The sequence below is a fragment of the Mchenga conophoros genome, linkage group LG14, assembly GCF_057382185.1.
Source record: "Mchenga conophoros isolate Kocher_MC1m ecotype Shallow Benthic linkage group LG14, M_conophoros_male_GT1.1, whole genome shotgun sequence".
NCBI classification, from domain to species: domain Eukaryota; kingdom Metazoa; phylum Chordata; class Actinopteri; order Cichliformes; family Cichlidae; genus Mchenga; species Mchenga conophoros.
In genome coordinates, this window is record NC_140539.1 from 28,471,789 (window position 1) to 28,492,230 (window position 20,442).

At 40.7% G+C, this 20,442-nt stretch overlaps 1 protein-coding gene across 3 annotated transcripts; it reads left to right on the forward strand.

The window, feature by feature from the left end:
• Window positions 1-4,011: 4,011 nt before the first annotated feature.
• Window positions 4,012-19,323, forward strand: hic1 (hypermethylated in cancer 1). Of its 3 annotated transcripts, none has more exons than XM_085243761.1 (2): window positions 4,012-4,144; window positions 10,236-19,323. In XM_085243761.1, the coding sequence occupies exon 2, from the start codon at window positions 10,253-10,255 to the stop codon at window positions 12,452-12,454; it is 2,202 nt and encodes a 733-aa protein (XP_085099887.1). In that variant the 5' UTR covers window positions 4,012-4,144; window positions 10,236-10,252; the 3' UTR covers window positions 12,455-19,323. The 3 variants fall into 3 exon arrangements, with proteins under 3 accessions (XP_085099887.1, XP_085099888.1, XP_085099886.1); XM_085243762.1 differs by having other exon boundaries at window positions 4,058-4,144; window positions 10,220-19,323; XM_085243760.1 differs by lacking the exon at window positions 4,012-4,144 and adding an exon at window positions 5,561-5,777.
• The last annotated feature ends 1,119 nt before the right edge of the window (window positions 19,324-20,442 follow it).

Consider the following 20,442-nt stretch of genomic DNA (forward strand, 5'->3'; position numbering starts at 1 on the left):
TATTTATTTAATGCTCTTATCTCAATGATTGCAAGAATAGGTGAAAAATCCAGTTTCCTAAAATGCTAAATAAATTTTGTTTATTATTATTATTATTATTTTAAGTGGCTCCAATATTTTTGTATATTTTAATTTAATTTATATTAATTGACTGGATACATTAACAAACTGTGAAGGTCAAATAGTCGAAAATGTTTAGAGAATAAAATATGCTATGGTGTGAGTGTTCTCAACCCAGAAACTATCTTGCATTTATTCATCCCCCCACACCACTCTTGCCTTTCAAGTATTTCTTATCTGGCACTAATCATGGCAAGATAATTGTGCATCACCATCAGATGGGCAACCCAGAATAGAGGCCAAACGCACACAACAACTCTGCTTATTCAGATGACATGCCTTGCACGCCTATGTACTAAAGCTGTCGTGCAACTGCTCATTACAATGAATTAAGAGAGGTCTGTGTGTAAATGTTGAGCCTACCATTCAATTTTTGGTGGTGAAGGGAATCTGAAGCTGGAGGGGTGTGCGTCTGGTATGGTGAGGCGGCCACAGCCAGCATCTGGAGATATGTGTGGCCATGTCCACTGGAAGGAAGGAAGGAAAGAAAGGAAGGACGGACGGACGGAGAGATGATTGATGAGAATGAAAGACAGAAAAGAGAGCGCGCAAAAGACCTGATGTTAGTAGTTGAGAAAAGTGTGGAAGATTACACTCAGATAGTCTGTTTCAAAGTGTTAAAATTACTTTAAGACTGTCCTGTCTATTGTCCAGACCTGCTTTGTCTGTGCTGGCAGACAGAAATGGAGCAATAATAAGGTAATTGCAATATTCGTCACTCAAAGTCTTAATTGAAACAAGGTGGACTGGGCCTTAGAGACACGATGACCCTGCAACATATCTGATCGAAGATGTCTGAAGAAGTTGGCTGCAGTCGTTCAGACTATTCAACGCCTCACTGTGTTTCCATATCCACCAATCTTCGGTGAGATATGTCACATGTACAACTTGCAATGCTCACACTTGGAGAAACTGTGGGAAAGGTGTGTGATTTAGAGAGTGACAGCAAAATGTTAAGGGATTTAGCTGTTCAGCCTGCCTTATCTCCAGCTCTGGTTCCTGACCAAGTGTTGGTCTTTGGGAAAGTAGTCAGGCACAGGCTTTGGGATGTGCTCCCTGGGCTGTGTCTGGGCCTTTGCGCTTGCAACTTTAATTGAATCATTGCTTACAACCAGCAATTTGGAGGCCTTTTCAGTTCATTAAAAGTTCAGCCATTCAGGTTTGCTGTGCTCCAGATTACGGCATGTTAAATTGTGTTTTGACAGGCTGAAGTTTAATGTCCAGCACAAGCCTCAGGAGGCTGATTGATTAAAGAGATAACGCCTGTCTGGGAAGACAATAGTTGTACCTAGAGACACACAAAACAACTGAAATTAAGAAACTTTTATGTAGTTTTATATTTGGGAAAAATGGTTTATTTATGGCATATTTGCTTTTATTGGACAGTCAGCAACAAAGAGGCATAAAACATAGAGGGAAAGACAGAGGATGACAAGCAACACAAGTCCCTAGCTACAAATGAAATCGTGACCGCGCTGTCATGTGATGACTCTTTCCTCAGAGACTGAGCACATGCCACTGTTGTTCATATCAAAACCACTGTATTTGCCTTTAATCTCATCTGTCCAAGCTGTTCTGGGGTGCTCACTATTAGACAGCGTATCAATATGTTTGCAAGCAACAAACAAGATCATGCTCTCTTCCTTAAGTGTTGTTATAGCGCTCTCAGAAACATGTGATATTAAAAAAATGATATTAATTGGTTATGATGCATCCGTAAACTGGTCAGACCCTGGGCTTTGAAGACAGACTTCCAGTTTGGCTTGAATAAAGTCTGTCAAAAGTTGATTGAATGCATATTGTTGGAACTATTCAAGTTCTTGTATCATTTATTGGTTATGAAACTACTACATTTACATATTTACTGCATATTTATAGTTACTCTTCCCACCCTCCACCCTCCCCTGTCCTTAAAAGACTAGTTTTGAGTATTGCACGTAGTGAATGATAGGCTGCTTAATACTGCTAAGATTAAAAGGTTGTGTCTCTTTTTATATCAATTTTGCAAAACCGGAGACTTTTCCTTAACAGGCAGCATCACAGTTTGCTGATTGTTAAACGGCTGTTATTCACTCTTAGATTTTACCTATTCTAGCCTTGTGATTAGAGCATTTTAAAAAATAGTTTACATTTGAAGGCATCAATTAGATTGTTGTTCTTTATTCATTGTTCTTTACAGATGTGTCATAACTCCTTAATAAAAAAAATCATATAGCAACTGAAATTTTCTAGGCAAATGTAAAGCCTGCATATGTCTAATCTGTCATCTTAAATGCTTTCTGCCAACAAATAATTGGAATTAATAAAAATCAGAGACAGTTATCGTGTAAATATTGAGACTATTAGGATTTAAATGGGTAAAAATGCTGCCAGCCCTATACTCCTTTTTAAATCTACATATAGCCTACCTGACAAAATGACGTCACAACAACGTTTCCTTTGGTGGAAACTATTTTGGACTATGAATTGAAACTCTGTCATATCCTTGATAGAAGATATTTATCTCCACCTACAGAAAACTCTGTCTCTCTCTGTCTGTGAGGTTATCATCAGTTCATCAAGGGAACATGGAAGTCAGAGACAATACCTTCCCCAACTTCACCAGGCACTAAGTTTTGAAGCAGAGCATTTCAGTGAAAGACCAGCACCTTGAGGTTGGATAATTTAAAGAGGAAGAGGCCCTGTGTGCTTTATGACATTGTCAGATGCTGCTGCTGTGATCAAAACAAACATGAATCGGCCTCAGTTTGGTAAGTGTTTCACCGAATCACATCGGCTGTCTCTCTCAATATGATGGCAAAATAATTTGTTTCATCAATTTCAGTCTGCGGTCTTAAAAAAACAAGAAGCTTTTGGATGGTTATAGAAAGGCTTGAGGCCTGAATAACATAATCCGTCCAAATGCAGTTAAAGGTGATGATTCCTGCTTGTTATAGTTTGCAAGCAGAATCAAAATGTACTTTTTCAAAGGTACTGAAACTAATTAGGAGCCATAAAAACACAGCATTTTTGTGCACATGTTTTGTTTGATTTGTAATAACAGCTCAGAGTGCAACTGATACAAAGGGAGTCTAAGGCTTTTTATTAGTCTACTGCTAATGTTCACTAATGCTCAGCTCAACTACTCTGCGTGAAAAGATACTAAGGTACAGCGTTTACTTAAACGTTTACTGCTACTTTACGCTTCTCCTGAGAGACATACTGTACTTGTAGTCAGCTACATTTGGCAACTGCAGTCGCTTCTTAAATTAAGCATTAGTACACCACACATATAAATACTCTGTTATGCAGCATATAAAGCACTTAAAATCGACTCAAATGCGAGTCATTACATCATTAAAGACCTTTTAACGTGTTAATGACTCAACAAGATAATCATACAATGTAATATAGTTGTTAGAAGTAAAAGTACCTAAAGCTTTTTGTTGTAATTTTTAACTGGAAGCTGCTGGGGGGTGTTTGTACTTCTGAATGATTCTTACATAACAACGCATTTTATCGTGAAAATGAACAATGACTATGGCACTCTCCCTGTGCTTACCCTTAATATGCAGCCGTCTCTCGTTGACATTCTGGCGAACGACGTGGCTGATCTTATCTTATCAATATAACTGGTTTATAAGTTACTGTACGCTTGTCATATGGCGTTCACAAATTAGAGGCCAGCGCTTACCGACTTTTTCATCCCCCCAACATCACTGCAACCCGCGTCCCACTCTCGATAAGGCCTTTGGGACTCACTGCCATTGGGTGTCGCTGTGCGCGTAAAGTCTCAGCCGGCAGGTTTGGTCCGAACGGACCTCAACACAGTCTGAAGTGTCAGACAGTCTTGTTAACACGTGAGAAATTCAGTGTGTGGAAGAAGGTGAAAGAGGGGGAGACCGGGAGAGAGGGGGCTGCAAATTTACGCGGAAGAGAAGTTTTTGAGAGAAAGCTGGACACTGAGGGAACTGCGGAGATCTTATTGAGGGAATGCCGAAAAGGGGAGAAGACATACGGCCAGAGCACCAGACATGAGTCCGAGGTAAGATTGAGAAACGGGTAGAAAGGCGGGGATGGCACACAGGCAGACGTGTCAGAATGAGCAGTTTTATTGAATTACAGAGATGAGTTGATCCAATTACTGTATGCTTCCCCAGGTCTTTTCCTTTTGAGCAGATTGATGTAACCCGTACTGACAGAGACGGTAACATCTGGATTATAGCACCACCGCTCATTTGATATGCAATATTTCAGACTTAGGTTTTCTGTTGATATTTGGCAAACAACATGCAAGTTATTCAACTAAACTGGAAACGGGGTGAAAAAACGTTGTGCTGGCACAGAATAGGAAACTGTAATAGATATTAGATAAAGTTTCACGTAATTAATTTAAATACTTTATAGAGAAGCTGCAAAGGACTTCTTCAGAAAAGGGAAATACAATTTCTGTTTATCTAAAAACCGTCATCATGGCACTACCTGCGAGGGCGCACAACTTTGACTTCATTACTTATCTTAAAAATATGACATCAGAGGAAGAGCTTGATTATTTTTAAGTAGCCAAGAAAAGGCCCTCGTGTCATCGAGTTGCTAGTTTCCCTTTGTATCCCAAACTCGTACTGGTGTTTGGTTCAGTCACCAATCCGGGTCATGATCGAGGGCTTTAACTGCGCAACAGGTGTTTTACCTGAGCGGGTGAGGGAGAGCGCACGCGCGCGCGAGAGAGAATTTTAAGGTGCCCAAAGTTTATCTAACCTGCTTTAACTTTCCCTGTAACGGAGGCTAATTGTTTTCTTTAAGGCTCGTATTGTGGCAGGTTTTTGTCAGGGGAAGTCTGGAGAAAAGGACACGGACACTTTTATTTTAACCGTTTTTTTGATTTATTCAATGAAACGGCTTCAATTATACAATATCAACACATTTATTCCCTCAGTGATTTGTGATTGAACTTGATTGAATTTTGAGCTGAGTTTTGAAGAAAAAAATAAAAATAAAATCAGCGTCGTTATGGAAGAAGTCTGACTGCTTTAAGCTCCTGACATGTTATTGATTCGCTGTCCAAGCTATTTCCGTCATTACGCTTCTGTCTAAAATTAAGGTGGGCTACCTAAGGATCATAGGTATAACACACACATATGTATACAATTGCTGCCTGTCTCTTTAAGACGATGTGTTGAGAAGTTCAAGTCGGGGTCACATGAAGTTCCTGCCCTCGATTTTACCTTTTAGTTTTATTATAGACTGACATCACACGGGGCGCTAAAACACTTAGGGCGCATAGAGGGTCCATTATCATCCCTGTGCGCGTTATTGCTCCAACTCAAAAATAGCTAAGGAAATTACTTGAAAAAAAGGGAGGAAAATGATGCTGTACTAAGCACGTATTTTTTTTTTTATAGGAGGGGACGAGAAAGAGGGGAGAGGAGGGACAGAGAGACAGAGAGACAGAGGGAGAGGGAGGAAAGTGGGTGGGAGGACGGACCTAAGGAGTGAAAAGAAATTCATATCAATTAATAATCATAAAAAAAAGAGCTGGCAGACGAGCTCGGAAAACTGGCATGGTTTTTTGGAGGCTGGCAGTTCAAAGCTGAAACGTCAGATATGACTCCTAGAGACTGCTGAGATGATCATTAAGGGAGACTTAGATCGGATGGCAGAAGACATCGGGCATGCAGGTAAGAGCTGATATGTACAGAGGCAAGAAGAGGGGAAGGATGACATTTCTATTAATAATGACTGAACTCTGTGCGTGCTTTCAGAAGGAAACTTCCTGGAGTCGATGAGATATTAGTGGAACTTGTTTTACAACATATGGCGTCTTTCTCTGTTTTTTAAATCCTGTTTTAATTCGGACACGGAACATTGCACATGTTCTTTATAGCGCATTTAATTCGCATTGGTTGAAACATAGAATTGTTTAATACCTTGTTCCTTACGTTATAAAAAATTGTCACGTAAAGAGGAAGCTGGTAATTTGTATATTTCTTCAAGATCACGCCGATGTAACCGGCGGTTTTCAAATAAAAATAATCTGACACGCTTCGAGTACAAAACAAGAAAAAAAATCCCTCTGTAAAATGAGATTTTAACGTGTTTTATATTGACTGATAGTGTATTTGAAAAAAACTTTAAAAACGTTAAAAACTCAGAATTAAAAATATAAATACATTTTTAAAAAGCTGTATTTAGTAAAATAAATGTCTTATAAATTTGTCAGGGATGCTGCAACAAAATCCTTAAGCAAAGTCCTCACTGGGGATCTGTCTTTATGTGTAACAACAGCAGTGCGGAGCTTAGGTGAGGACACAAGCGCAGGAGAGCGTTATATGAATTCTTTTTTTTTTTGTGGGGGGTGATTTGCAGTGTATAAATTTCTGGTTTCCTTTGTACAAGTGGAGACTTTACACAGCTGCCCGGAAAGAGATGCTCTCTCAATGCTGCTGACAGGTCTGAAAAGGGAAAAAAGAGTTGCTATAAGAAACAGCTGTGTGATACACCTCGTAGCGCAATGAGGTGAAATCGGCCTGTTTCTGGAGATGATTTCATTTCTTTTTCTTCTTCTTCTTCTTTGGCGGAGATAAGGAGAAGCAGAGGGTAGATGAGGCGCTGCAGCGCAGAGGAGATGCATTCACTCGTGACTCGGTTTACTGCTCAGTGTGTGAAGGGCAAGTTAAAACGTTAGAAACCGAGAGGTCGGGTCCTCTCGGCGACTCACGAAGGCGGGACACGACTTTTTGTTTTGCGACATGTAGTATTCCGATGTGTATGTACATGTATATTTTAACAGTGAAATCAAAGCCAACACCGAAGTTAAGAATTTACTCCTTAATAATCGCACAGGAAAACAATAATAATAACTGCATCCAAGCAAGCTGCAGAAATTATTATCATACATATTGTCTTTGATAATTGCTTAGGGGAAAAAAGGAAATTAAAAAAAGGAACGACTTGCTTTGAAAACTTTAGTATATCATTTAAAAAACAAGCAAACAGGTTACCTCCGTAATACTAGCATAGAAGTTTGGATTATTATAATGTCATGGTTAATATGACCATCTCGTTATCTCATTGTTAACTCAGTTACAATCTACATGAAGAAGATGTCACCCTCATGTCTTTATCAGTAGTCTATTTCTAAATTTGTGATGATTTTTAGGATTATAGAAATATAGAAATCAAACAGGAAAATGATTAACTGCCCATCCTGTTTACTGATGTGACGAAAAAAAACCCAAACTGTCAAATATAATCACTAATCATCACTGCAAACACCCAGTCTATTCATTTTTTTTCCAAACTTCAAACTCTAAAACAGTTAGCCTCCATTGAGTCACAAAAATGACAAAATAAATTAGGTGGGCTGAAGTTGTAAAAAAGTACGGTAAAAGTCTTTGCGAAAAATTTACACTGACTTTGTATTTATTCTAAAATAAACAAGGCTATAGGAATATGGGTCCCAAATTGAAAAGAAAGAAAATAAAACATCAGCACAACGTTTTAAGCAGATGTGTGGCGTGTTTATATGACTGAGGCTGTATGCAGAGGTAGGAAGTTTAGTCTTGCTTCACCCCAAACCACAAAAGTGACAAAACAGACAAAACTTAGAAACAATGACTATTAATCTAATGCAAAAAGGTGAATGTCATTGCCATAAACTACATAACAATCATAAGAGATTTTCTAGCCTGTTCAGGGGTCTTTTAGAAGAAAGCTATCAATCTACGAGGGAGCTGTAAGCTTCCCTCAGGAAACTGCACTGTATGTGCAGTCTTGAAGAATAACATTACAGCGCATGTTTAACATAACAAAACAAGCAGTTTTTGTGGCTTATTATAGGCTTAAAATGTGTTTTCAAGTTCACGGCATGTAGCAGGTTCTCTTTAAGATGTGTTCTCTGACTAAATATTGCAATCATCGATAGCTTCCTAACAGGATGCAGCCAGCTTACACATGGCCTCAAGATCAAGCGTTTTGTATTACATCTTTTACTGTAATGTTTCACTTTTTGTCAGGGGCTATAGTAAGTCGAGAGTTTATTTAAAGGGCAAGTTGTAGCCTGTCAAACAACTCAAAGAGCAAAAGCATAGAGGTCTTTGTTGTCTTGATAGTAAACTCACAAACACTGTGCCTGTTGTTATCACAAAACATTACTAAAAAAAATTGTTAGGCTGTATCCACAGGACATTGCAGGTGCACATAGATGTTGTAATATGTCAATTAAGAAAAAGATTTTTATGTACTGTGAAGAAGTATTTAATCAGAAGTCAGGATATAAAGAAGGCTTAGTTTTCTGCCAGGCTTTCTGATGAAATTCTAATGCTTAAATGTGCACTACAAACCACATACAGGAGAGAATGTACACAGTCTGTTAACATACGGTTCAGAGTAACAAGTAATCAGCTCAGTGCGATGAAGACTGCAACAGCTCAGCAAGTTATGGAAATTACTCGGTCAATTCTTCATATTTACTTAGATCTTAAACTCGTTTGATGTCATGAAAATTTCTAGTAAATTATGTCCGCTGAAAGCCGAAAAGAAGAGAAGCCGGCGGTGGATGCACTTCACATGTCAGCTGGAAACAGGATGGAGTGTGAGCCCACGTACTACCCTTACTAGAACTGTCTTTTTAAAAGATATACTTCCGATCATACAATAGTTCAGCTGTACGTGTGGAAATGACGACATGACCTTTTAAAAAAATTCAAAATGAATTATTTTTTTAAAATGGCATTTGTTGTTAAAAACAGAAATTTCCTTTGATATTTATCGCATGATGCTTATCAGATGATCACTTGCTGGACTTGACTGTGACTTGTCATTTTCCATTTTGTGAGTGATGACATTTCTGTCTGATTTCGCAGCTCTAATGCTGAACAAACAAAAAGATTTTTGGAGGAAAAAATTGACACATTTTGCTCGGGAATTGTCATAATTCCTCAGTAACTCATTTGTCAGGTTTTTTTTTTTAAACTCATACTTCTCCCTTCTTATGCTGAGTGTGTACACTTAATGAAATAAACAAGAAGTGAATGAGCTGGTGTCAGGAAGACAGCGATCAGATGGATGACACGATATTTATTTAGCTGCTTGTTTCCCATCAGTGAGACTGAGCCTTTAGGGACAGTTTGAGACGTTTAATCTTGTAAGTAAACTAGGCTCAGATGCCACTGATTGAACAATACGTGGGATTTCATTCGTGCAGCCAATATAGTTTGTTTTAAGATTGGTGGAACAATTACTGTCGGGATTTGAGCGTGTACATGTGCATGTTTGTGCGCGTGTGTGTAGGCGCACACTGGATCTTTGAAACCTACCTCAACGTAGCGTATTGAAACACCTAATGTTGATTTACATCCCGTGCGCTCAGTGTTCCTTATATGACTGGGCAAGAAGGGGAGCTGAAATCTCGATCTTTTTTTGGATGTGTCCTTCCCCCACAGGTTTATACCTGCTCTTCGTCATATTAGCAAAACATTTGTCCCTAAGCTTTGTTTAAAACTGTGTGCAGCACTTCTGGAATACTTTATCAGGAAGCCAGCAATTACAAAATATATATTTGTGGCTCTCTCTCTTGAGCTCTTTCTCTTTTTTTGCTTGCTGCAGAGGAAGTGAATGCAAAGACTTGAATTTCTTATAATGAGAAAACCACTGCAACTGCTCACCTTTTGCAAAAGTTCACTTCTACCGAGTGGCCTTTCCGTGCACTTTCCACACATAAGTTTTGCACTTTACTGTCAAAGCTGGTCAATCTGCTTAAATAGCTGTTACGCAAATAATAAGCGAATCATAAAAGCGTAACTGTGAGCTTCCATTAAGACGTATTTAAGTATTGTTTATGTTTTAAAAGAAAATCTGACAGCGGTTAATTCATCTTAATAAGTGCATCCATATGCGAGGTCTTTTTTTTAATGGTTTACATTACTAGCCCGTTTGCTGTTAAAGCTTTTGGCACTCAAACTTCTGAAAATATACTCTTATTTAATGTAATGTGTTTATTGTAACTTTTGATAGATTGTGATTATGAAATGCATCAATAATACTTTTAGTGGTGCAGAAAATTGCACATTAATTGGCTTATTGTGACTTGAAATGATGACTGCTGCATGACGTTTTACAGATATCTGTTGTTGCAGGTGGTGGACTGAAAACAATGCTGGATGCCATGGAAGTTCCAAGTCATGCTAGGGATCTCCTCCTGCAACTCAACAGCCAACGCACCAAGGGCTTCCTGTGTGATGTTATCATCGTGGTGCAGAACGCCCTCTTCAGAGCTCACAAGAACATTCTGGCTGCCAGCAGCCTCTACTTGAAGTCTTTGGTGGTCCATGACAATCTCATCAACCTCGATCACGAGATGGTGAGTCCAGGGGTCTTCAGGGTAATTCTGGACTACATCTACACAGGCCGCCTTAGTGATGGAGACCCCACTTCTCCAAATGAACCAAATCTAGGGGCTGTCTTGGCAGCAGCCAGCTACCTTCAACTGCTTGACTTAGTGGCTTTGTGCAAAAAGAAGCTAAGAAGAAATGGCAAGTACCCTCCCCGCCCAAGTCCAGCATTTCTACCCTACTCAAAGATGGGGCCAAATAGCATGGGTTTAGGGAGTGGTGGCAGGTATAGGGTTTCTACTCCTGTCATTCAATCCTGTCCTCCAGGCGGAATTTTGAACAGCCACGGACCCCGGGCACTACCACCAGAGGAGCTTGTTCCACATCGACTAGCTGTTCATACAGGAGAGTTGTATGCTCCCACCTCCACCCAGGGCTCTCAGGTGTTCCCCTCTCTGCAGTCACCTCTGCCTTCTCAGCTTGGGCGTGCAGCCCTATCCGACAGGAACTGCTCACCCAGCTTCGGCCTTGATCTCTCTAAGAAAAGCCCCACCTCTCAGTCTCAGCTCACACCTTCTCAGACCCATCTGGGGAACACTCATAATGACGAGGAGCGAGATGGGACTCTGAGTGACCGCACAAGTCCTATCCATGGGATGAATGGCAGAGCTTTCCCCTCAGAAAAAATGGAATCAACTGACCAGGGAGGCTCCCTCACTCCGCCACCTTTTCCACCTCTCAACCAACCGATAGCCCCGCACCTTCCCCACCTGCATCGCTCAGGTTCCCAGGGGACAGACCGCTACCCATGCCCCCCAAGTCCGGACACCCCCACGGAAGGCGGAGAGGCAGGCAGAGAAATGGGCAACATCTACCGCTGGGTAAAACACGAACCGCTGTCATACACAGCTGAAGATGAAGATGAGGATGAAGATGAAGAGGAAGGGGGTGAAAATGGAGATCAGCATCATAACCATCACAAGACTGGGGAGGAGAGTGAAGGAGCAGATGACAAGAGCGGGTCAGGCACAGAAGAGACAGGCAGCAGTGAGGGTCGCCCATCCCCGACTGGACCAATGGGGAGGTTCCACATGCCGTACGAGCCGGAGAGCTTCGGGGACAATCTGTATGTGTGCATTCCCTGTGACAAAGGCTTCCCAAGCTCAGAGCAGCTCAATGCACATGTGGAGACACACACGGAAGAGGAGCTGTACGGCAACTCAGGCGGGGACATAGGAAACGGCAATAACAGCAGCAGCAAAAACATGAGCAGTAACACAAACGGTTATGGAAGCCTCAACAGCAGCAACACTCTGAACAGTTTGTCACACCTGGAGACCAAGTCGAGCCAGCTGAATCCAGCGAGCATCGGGGAGATGATTCGACCCTACCGCTGTTCCACCTGTGACAAGTCTTACAAAGATCCAGCCACTTTGCGCCAACATGAGAAGACCCACTGGCTGACACGGCCTTACCCCTGCAGTATTTGTGGCAAGAAATTTACACAGCGCGGTACCATGACCCGCCACATGCGTAGCCACCTGGGCCTCAAACCTTTTGCCTGTGACTCCTGTGGCATGCGCTTCACCCGGCAGTACCGCCTCACTGAGCACATGCGCATTCACTCTGGTGAGAAGCCCTATGAATGTCAGGTGTGTGGAGGAAAGTTCGCTCAGCAGCGCAATCTCATCAGCCACATGAAGATGCACAGCAGTGGAGGGACTGCAGGGAGCCTGACCACAGATGGGAAACTGAAGCTGGACTTTGCAGAGGGCATTTATCCTCTGAGTAAATACACAGCAGAGCATCTTGGACTCAAACAAGAGAAGGCTAGTGAGCTTCTCATCCAAGCGCAGCAGCAACTGGTGGCTGATGCAAAGGTCATGGAGAGCCTGTATCCACTCTCCAAACTGGCCTCTGAACACCTGGGCCTCACCCACGACAAGATGGACATCCTGGGCCAATCACTGCCCCCACAGGCCCTCTCTGACGCCCGAACCATCGACCGCTACTCACCAAGTTAAGACATGTGATATCACCGATAAGTCTGTGTGCACACACAATTTGCAGTATCCTTATTCCATTCACCTCAACTCAATATCTCTGCACCTCAGACTCAGGCCATAAACAATTGGTCTGCTAATGCACACCAAAATGTGTAGACTGTAAGTGCCTTTCTATGCATCTAATGTATCCTAAAGACCTCCTTCATAAAGGAGCTTTGTGCTATTACGTGACCAAGGGACACTCACTTTAAAAAAAAAGTACAGTATTTATGTACAGTGTATGCAAAGAAACTTTTTTTCCTATGATTACAGCCATTGAGCCAAAGTGAAAAATTGAAAACCAAAATGAAAATTGTTTTATTTATTTTTTATTATGGTGGAATCCAAAGAAAACAAAAACTATCCCTGACCCTAAACCTGTGTACTATTCAACTTTGTAAAAAAAAAAAAGAAGAAAGAAAGAAAAAGCACATAAGGACAAATTTCAGGGTTTGTCCAGAACTTTTATAATATGAATAAGGCCACTCACCTGGACTTTAAAGGAATGGGAGTACATTTCGTCTGTTTTTTTCTATTATTTCATTTTTTAATTTCCTGTTTTTGGGGTACTGGACAATTTATGTATCTCGCTCTCCAGCTTCTCACCATCTTGGGAAATGACTGAATGATAAGAGCATTTTGATAGTCACCAGGGCAATATATTCCCCAATCACCATTTATTTTAAAGTAACACCACTCTGCATATTTGTGTGGATAAAGGGCTTGTACTATATGACAGCAGTTGAATCCACCTTATGCCCAGCTTTCAACCACTTATGAGCCGAAACTTCCTGTGCAGTTCGACAACCACCCCTTTGCGCTCAGTTGTTATTGAGATGCAGCAAGCACAGCCCTGTGATCTCATAACTGGGACATGATTGCACATACCCAACTGATGACACACTAATCCCCGTTCACGGCCAGTGGAGCTTCATCTTATGGTGTACATGAAGCATGGGTGTTGCCGCTGACATTGTGCAATTATTACAATTATGGATACAGTTGAGCATAGAGGCAGGGGTAAGGATGGGCTTAATGACACAGAAATCTGTCATTTACTGTCATCAGCAGTTAAACCATTCATTGCGGTCTGATGATTAATCGTGGAGCAGCAGTAGTCAGAGGCTTTGTTGGATGCTTCTCTGTTCCACCGTCCGGCCTCTCATTTGACCTCCCTCCCCTGTAGTCTGTTGTCTGGGAGCCCCGCTACTGTTGACAGGCCAAAGTGAGTGCTCTACTCAGCCCTTTGCCTTAGAAGCACTCCAAACACCGGATGCATATACGCTCCCCCTTCACACACAGCAAGCTGCTAATCTGTCAGTGATATGAACATAAGAAGGGGTTTGTGGGTCTTCCTTGGAAGCCAGCGGGTGAGTAGCACTCCCAGCTGCTGTGCTTCAGTAATCCCTGTGAAATCTCACTTTCTCCTGGACAATTCACACTGCTCGCTGGCGTGATGTCCCATTTCATGCCTGCCATTGTACCCCTCTGATCCACTTATTAACATTAGATCCCAGCCTAGCAAATGTGTCCTGGCCTTGCCTCTCGGCCCTGCTGGTATTAAATGCGGAAACAATGAATGACTGATTTGTGTGTTGGCTGAGCAGCCTGAAAACAAAAGAGCACTTAAAGATTGTGGGTTGAAGGCACATTTTTGTTTGTAAATCTTTATTCCAAAAAAAAAAAGAAGTTGCATTTTTTTTCTTCTTTTTTTGGGTCTTTGTCCACTTTTACTAGTCCTCAATTCAGATTAGAAATGTTTGACCACTATAGTGCCGATGCCAACCTCAGAGGGTGAATGTGAAGATTAAAGCCATAAATACACTGTGATAGACGTAGTGAATCATAAAAGCTAAAAAAAAAAAATCATACAGTGTGCCTTACTTACTTTTCCTTTTTCTTTTTAAATGTAACGATAATTTAAGGGCTTATTTTCTGTAGCATATGATCATATCAAACATGTTGTTTCTTGTCACTTTTCTTCATTTTAATTTGAACTGAAAGCAGCGCACGTGAAATTGGTGCTTACCTCAGGACTGAACCCAGCGTGGAGATGCTAATCTTTTGTAAACTATAGATCAACAGTATCAACACACATACATGCACACACTCACCCACACTCACCTTAGTATTTTTTTTTTTTATTAACAGGATCGTTGTCCTGTGTTAAACCTGTGGTTAATTCTTTGTTTATCCATTTGTTGTTACAGTTTTGTTGTGGAGAGATAAGGTGGTATTAACATTTTTGTTATAGTACGTGGTATACATTTTTTCTATTTTGTCTTCTTCAATGACATTTATGTCTGACCAGTTCCATTGTTGTAACATAAGGCAAAGCCATTTATGCTTGTACCTTAAGTGCTTGTCGATATCTGAACCACAGTTTAGTAAGTATGAAGGCAGCGAGATCAATATATTACAGTAAAGTTGAGCTGACAAGCTTTGTGTTGTGAAATATCTCCCTCTCTCTCTGTGTCTCTCTCCCTCTCTTGCTCTCTCTGTGAAAGACATGATGCATCATCTGTACTTCCTTAAACAGACACGCAGTGGCTTTGCTGGTTGACTATGAAAGCTAGCCTCGTATTGTTTGGCCCCCTTTTCCTCAGAGGTTAGTGAACTTTTGACAAGAGTCAGACGGAGGTCGCTCATGCACACAAGCACACAGGAAGCCAGCTTGTTTTGTTTGGTGCTCTGCAAAAAAAGAAAAAAAGGAAAAGAACATAGCAGAAAAAATAAAAATAAAACCAGTAGAGGCTTCATCTACAAACGTGTGTGTATGTGTTCAAAACCTAAAAAACAGGCAGAGGCAGTCGTGAGAATTTCCACACTCCCCTTCACTAGTTAAAATAACATACCGCTTCCACTGTCACACCAAATCTGTATAAGAGGGAAGACCAAGATAATGCCCGAGCATTTCTGTAGGAAGCGCACTGTTTGAAATCTGCTTAATTTCATTTATGTGCGAATGTTACTGGAGGGGAGCGTTTCACGTCTTTAGAAAGGGGAAGCAGTTGCTTGTCTGTTTGTGTGTCCCTGTGCTATTTAAGCGCATGAAGGCCTGGTAATGCATGTCCTGGGAATAGGGTTGGTGTGAAGGAGAAGAGCTGAGGAGCAGGAAGTGAACTTTTGGCTGGTGTGTTGTGCTGAGCAGGATGTGCCGTGTGTTTCTACTCAGAAGCAGATAGAAAGACGGAGAACGGGGAGGGAGAGGAGCAGGGAGAGCACAGCAGGGTGGATGCGAGCCATTGTCCTAATATGAAAGCCTGTCCACACTTCTGAAACTCTCCATTCAGAAAACAAGTAGTCTGTATCTTCTCTTTTCCTTCCCCTTGTTGCTTTTTGGGAATAAATCTCTGCTCAGTATCACAGTGATGTTGCATTGAAGGCTTTCAAGGGCTGCATGGTGAGACATTTAGATGCTTTGTTAGAATTTGAGGATATTGTAGACTCAATACTTTTGGCATCCTCGTGGTTTTTTAAAATAAATTTCCCCTCTATTTGCTATATATCCATATTTTGAACATTTTATTTAAATTTGAGGCAAGACTAAATAATAGGAAGACCCCAGTGAGTGTATTGTAGAGCCTAATTGAAAAACTTGGCAGTGTTTCCTTTGCTCTGTGGTTGTTTCACTTAGTCTAATTAGAAGAGCCTTGTTTCAATTTACTGATGTAGCCACCCACCCCATGGGTTTTATGCCCTTTGCCTTTGTTAATGTTATTTATATGACAAGTAAGCCCAGCAAAACTCTTATTGCCACCACAGTGGTTTTGATGAAGATGTTTGGAGCGTAACATAATTAGGCATCTAAAGAGTTTATTAGTTAAATGAATTTTTAGAATCAAATGAGTGAATGCAAATATAAATGAATGCACTAACAAAAGCCACAAAAAATTAGGTGTGGGTTGTTTTTGTACTTTACTTGTCATGTCATTTCCCCTTTTTTAATTTCTTTCTTTTTTTATGGCAACCATCCCAGTCCTGTAACTTTTTGTAACACTAACATTATAGAAGTTAAAAGGGTTCTGGATGATCTGCAGTAGCATCTCGTGGACCAAAAAAGGATTTGGCTTTAACGTTAAAAAATGCAAAGCATGCCTTTAAGCTTTCTTCCAGTCGCAGGAGGCCAAGGTCACCTCTGTGCCGCCTGTCGGCATCACAGTCTGAAATCATACCACTGTTTGACATTTATTATATTTTGCAAGGTGTGCCACAAAAGACTGAAGCTTTCGATAGACATCGCAGATGCACAAAACTAAACTCAGCAACAAACGTTGAGGTTTGCATCGGTGAGCTTAGCTTGTAACCATCTTTACCTTGTTAGGAAAGTCATTATCAGTGTGGGTAATCGTGAGAACGTGAGCACAAGTTACTATTGTCCTGTGTACAGTACATATTTTTCTATTTATGAGCACTTATGTTTAAATATAAGCTAGAGTCAGATATTGATATTCAAGCCTAAGCTTGTCCTTTAAATGGGAAAACTGACTCTGAAGTCAGTCAGTTCAAACGTGCCTTCGGTATAAAAAGTATGAAGTTATCCTGCAATAAATTGTACGACTGTAGCATGGGGAGGTTTCTGATGTGGCTACTTAATGCACCTGCCCATCTACATGTCTGAATGCCTTTCCCACAGTGTAGCAGGGTGAAGTACAAGGGAGATACCTGACACTTTCGAGGCTCTTTATTACAAGCAGCTGCTTTTGATTTATTTCTCTGAACTGCACTTTTCTGGAAAAATCATTGTATTGTGATTTTTTATTGCTCTTATGATCCCCTAGAAGTCCCACAATTGCCTTTCCTCTGGCACTTTGCTTCCTTTTCTTCCTCCCTCCAGTGCAGAGCTCGGCCACACTCGTTCACCGCCCTCGTACCCTCAAAGCACAGCTTCCCTCTTCACCTCTCTCTGTGCCTTCTCTCTTCTTACACTTAACACAAACCGCTGACCCACAGCACCCGCTGCCTCCCCTCCTCTCCCATGATCCACTTACTTCCAGCTGTTTTTCATGCTGAAGAAGACAGTTGTCTAAATGTTTATGTGAAGAGCTACTTTCTTTTTCTTTAAGCCCTGATCAATTTCCAAAATGAACTTTGTGGCATGTGTTAAAATACAACAAATGACGGACCCAAAAAAACCCTGTATTTGACAACATTATTGTATTGTGATCTTCAAGCCAAGGAATGGCTTACAAAGGAGAGATTAAAGACATCTTATTGTTGTAGAGGAAATGCAGAATAATGTGAGAGGAAATGTTCAGGGAAAATATGCTCAGAAAGATGCCAGTAAAGTAAACATGTATGAAATTGCACAATTGAGTCGGGCCTCAGCTGCACCAGCCAAGTCATGCGCTGAGATGGAGAGAACAAACAGAGAGAGGGTTGAGAGGAAAAGAAGCAGAAACAGAGAGAAAAATAGCTTGTGCTTGATAGTCTTAACCTTCAGTAAATAACAAAGGAAAGCTGGCAGCGTTGTGTGTGTCTGCTCACCACTCTTTTTCCACCCGCTTCCAATTTAATCTTATGAGGACATGTTTATTTTTCTTTTTTTTTTTTTTTATCACTGCAGGTCAATTTCAGGTTTTTAATTTTAACGTTCATGTCAGTGTGACATTGGAAATGACACCCTCTTTCCAGGCCTAGCAATTATCACCAAATCAGCACATGACCTACAGTAGGCTCTTTGTAGCGAAATAGTGAAGGGGCTTCTGTCTGTCCATATCCTCCTGCATCTGTTTTGTTTGGATCTCTTTTTCTCTCTCTACCTTGAACACATACAAAGTCCACTGAGTGGACCTTGGCTTTAATTGCTTAGTTTACAGTGCACAACTTCTGCTCCAGAAGTTTAAATCTGAAGACAAACAGAGAGCTAGGACAAAACAAGCAGGAATTTGGTGCAGTGAAAGTCAGCTGGGGGAGAATATTCGATTGTATATCTCTCTAACACACTCCTGCTCACGCACACATAAACACACAGCTGGATGGCAGACTGCTGCTCCAGATTAGGTCAGATTTAATTAGCTTGCTCTGCTCCGTTTGGAGTGTCGCTTCTTGTAGAAAAACCCATTTTTAAAGAAAGGCGATTCCACTGACGGCTTTCACCCGTCACACGCTGAAACCTGTGCCAAAATGTTACAGAGCCTCAGGGTCCTCACACACACTTACGTACACAAAGGCACAAGCATCTATTTTGGTTTTGGAAAATCGGTAAGGAGAAGTGTAGAAATGATGGATTATGATCTAATGAAGACCACTTTGACATTTTGAGGTGGTTGTGCCCGACTGTGGTTCAGGGACAAATATGTTATGCAGGAACACAGGCTGCCACGTAGACAATTGTAGCTGTGAATAAATGGAAAAATGCATGGCAGAATACATGCATCACAAATTTACAATGGAAATTAGATTTTTTTTTTTTTTTTTTTTTTTTTTTTAGTAGACGACAGGATCATATTTCAGCAGCATGAACCAGGCGTGCCAGAAGCATCAGCAGCGTCCGGTGTTTTTGTTACATGGTTTTACCTTTTATACCAAAATGACAAGTAAAAGCAATACACTTAAACCAAAACAGTATTTTCTCTTTGTGCATTCTGCGTATTTCAGTGTCTATATTGATCTTACTTTGCTTTAGTGAAATGAATGTATTTATTGCATGTCAAAAGTTTTATAGGTAATTTCTTTTGTGTAAATTCTTATTGTGGGTTTTTATCATTTTATTTGATTATGGTGTCTCGATAAAATGTTGATAAGGCTTTTATTTTTTTTAAAAGCCAATGTGAAAAATGTCTTTTCTTGTTTGTTTGTTACTATACTCGAAATCAACTTGGCAATAAAATGAATTGCATAACGGATTTACACGGACGTTTGTCAAGTTATTTAATTAATTTGCACATCCAAATCAAATAGTCCAGTAAATGATCACATTTATATTTTTATTAATTTAATTACCCTTGATTACTGCAGTGCAAAATCTCTCATAACAAAACTTGTTGTAGACCACTGCAATGATTTGTGTTTTTGGAAAATTTATTTTGCATGAAATGAGTTTTACATTAAAAGAAAGAATGGGACATAAGACCACAGCGGAGACCATTTCACAGCAATGATGACCGCAAAAACGAACGACTTCTGTTCATTTTCCTACAACACGCTGGCCTTCAGGTCTGTATTCTCCCACATGGAGACATGTGAGTGCCTCATTTAAGACAGAGAATTTCAAATGAATCTCATACATCACACACAGTCCACATGCAACAATGAACAGATCCATTACTCTGTCAGCAGGAGCAAAGCCAGCCAGGCAGACACACACACACACACACACACACACACACACACACACACACACACACACACACACACACACACACACACACACACACACACATCCTTTTCCACTGTGTGAAAATCACCTTATTATCACCAGCACATAAGAAATCATAGTGCCTTCCAGATGTTTTATATAATTCAAGCAACTTGCCACAAATTACTTCTTGACATTAAACAAATTAGCATTTCTTCTCTCAGGTGCATTAAATCAACATTCATGAGCTGGAGGTGCTTCCTGAGAGATCATATTCACCAGGTGTAATGACAGACATCATCCGCTCTATGCTGCTTGAACAGTGGGTGAAAACAAAAGGAACAGCATGACATTTATCACAAGTCTCGCACAATTCTGCTACACAAACGTGGAACAGGAACATTTTTCTCTCATGGTAATCCCCTCACATTACAATCCACGTACTGTTTAATCAGTTACGGTCATTGTATGCATGTTTAGCAAAAATATTAACAGAATGTCTAACTTAACAGCTTCCCCCTCCCCAGACATTTCCCAATTATTAGCTGTTAATATGCATTGAAACTCCTCAGTGAATTATTTAGATGTGTCATCAAATGGCCCTGTTACATGTAGGTCGTATGAGGCACAAACTTTCAGAACAGAAGACAGGTCATAAAGACTGCCG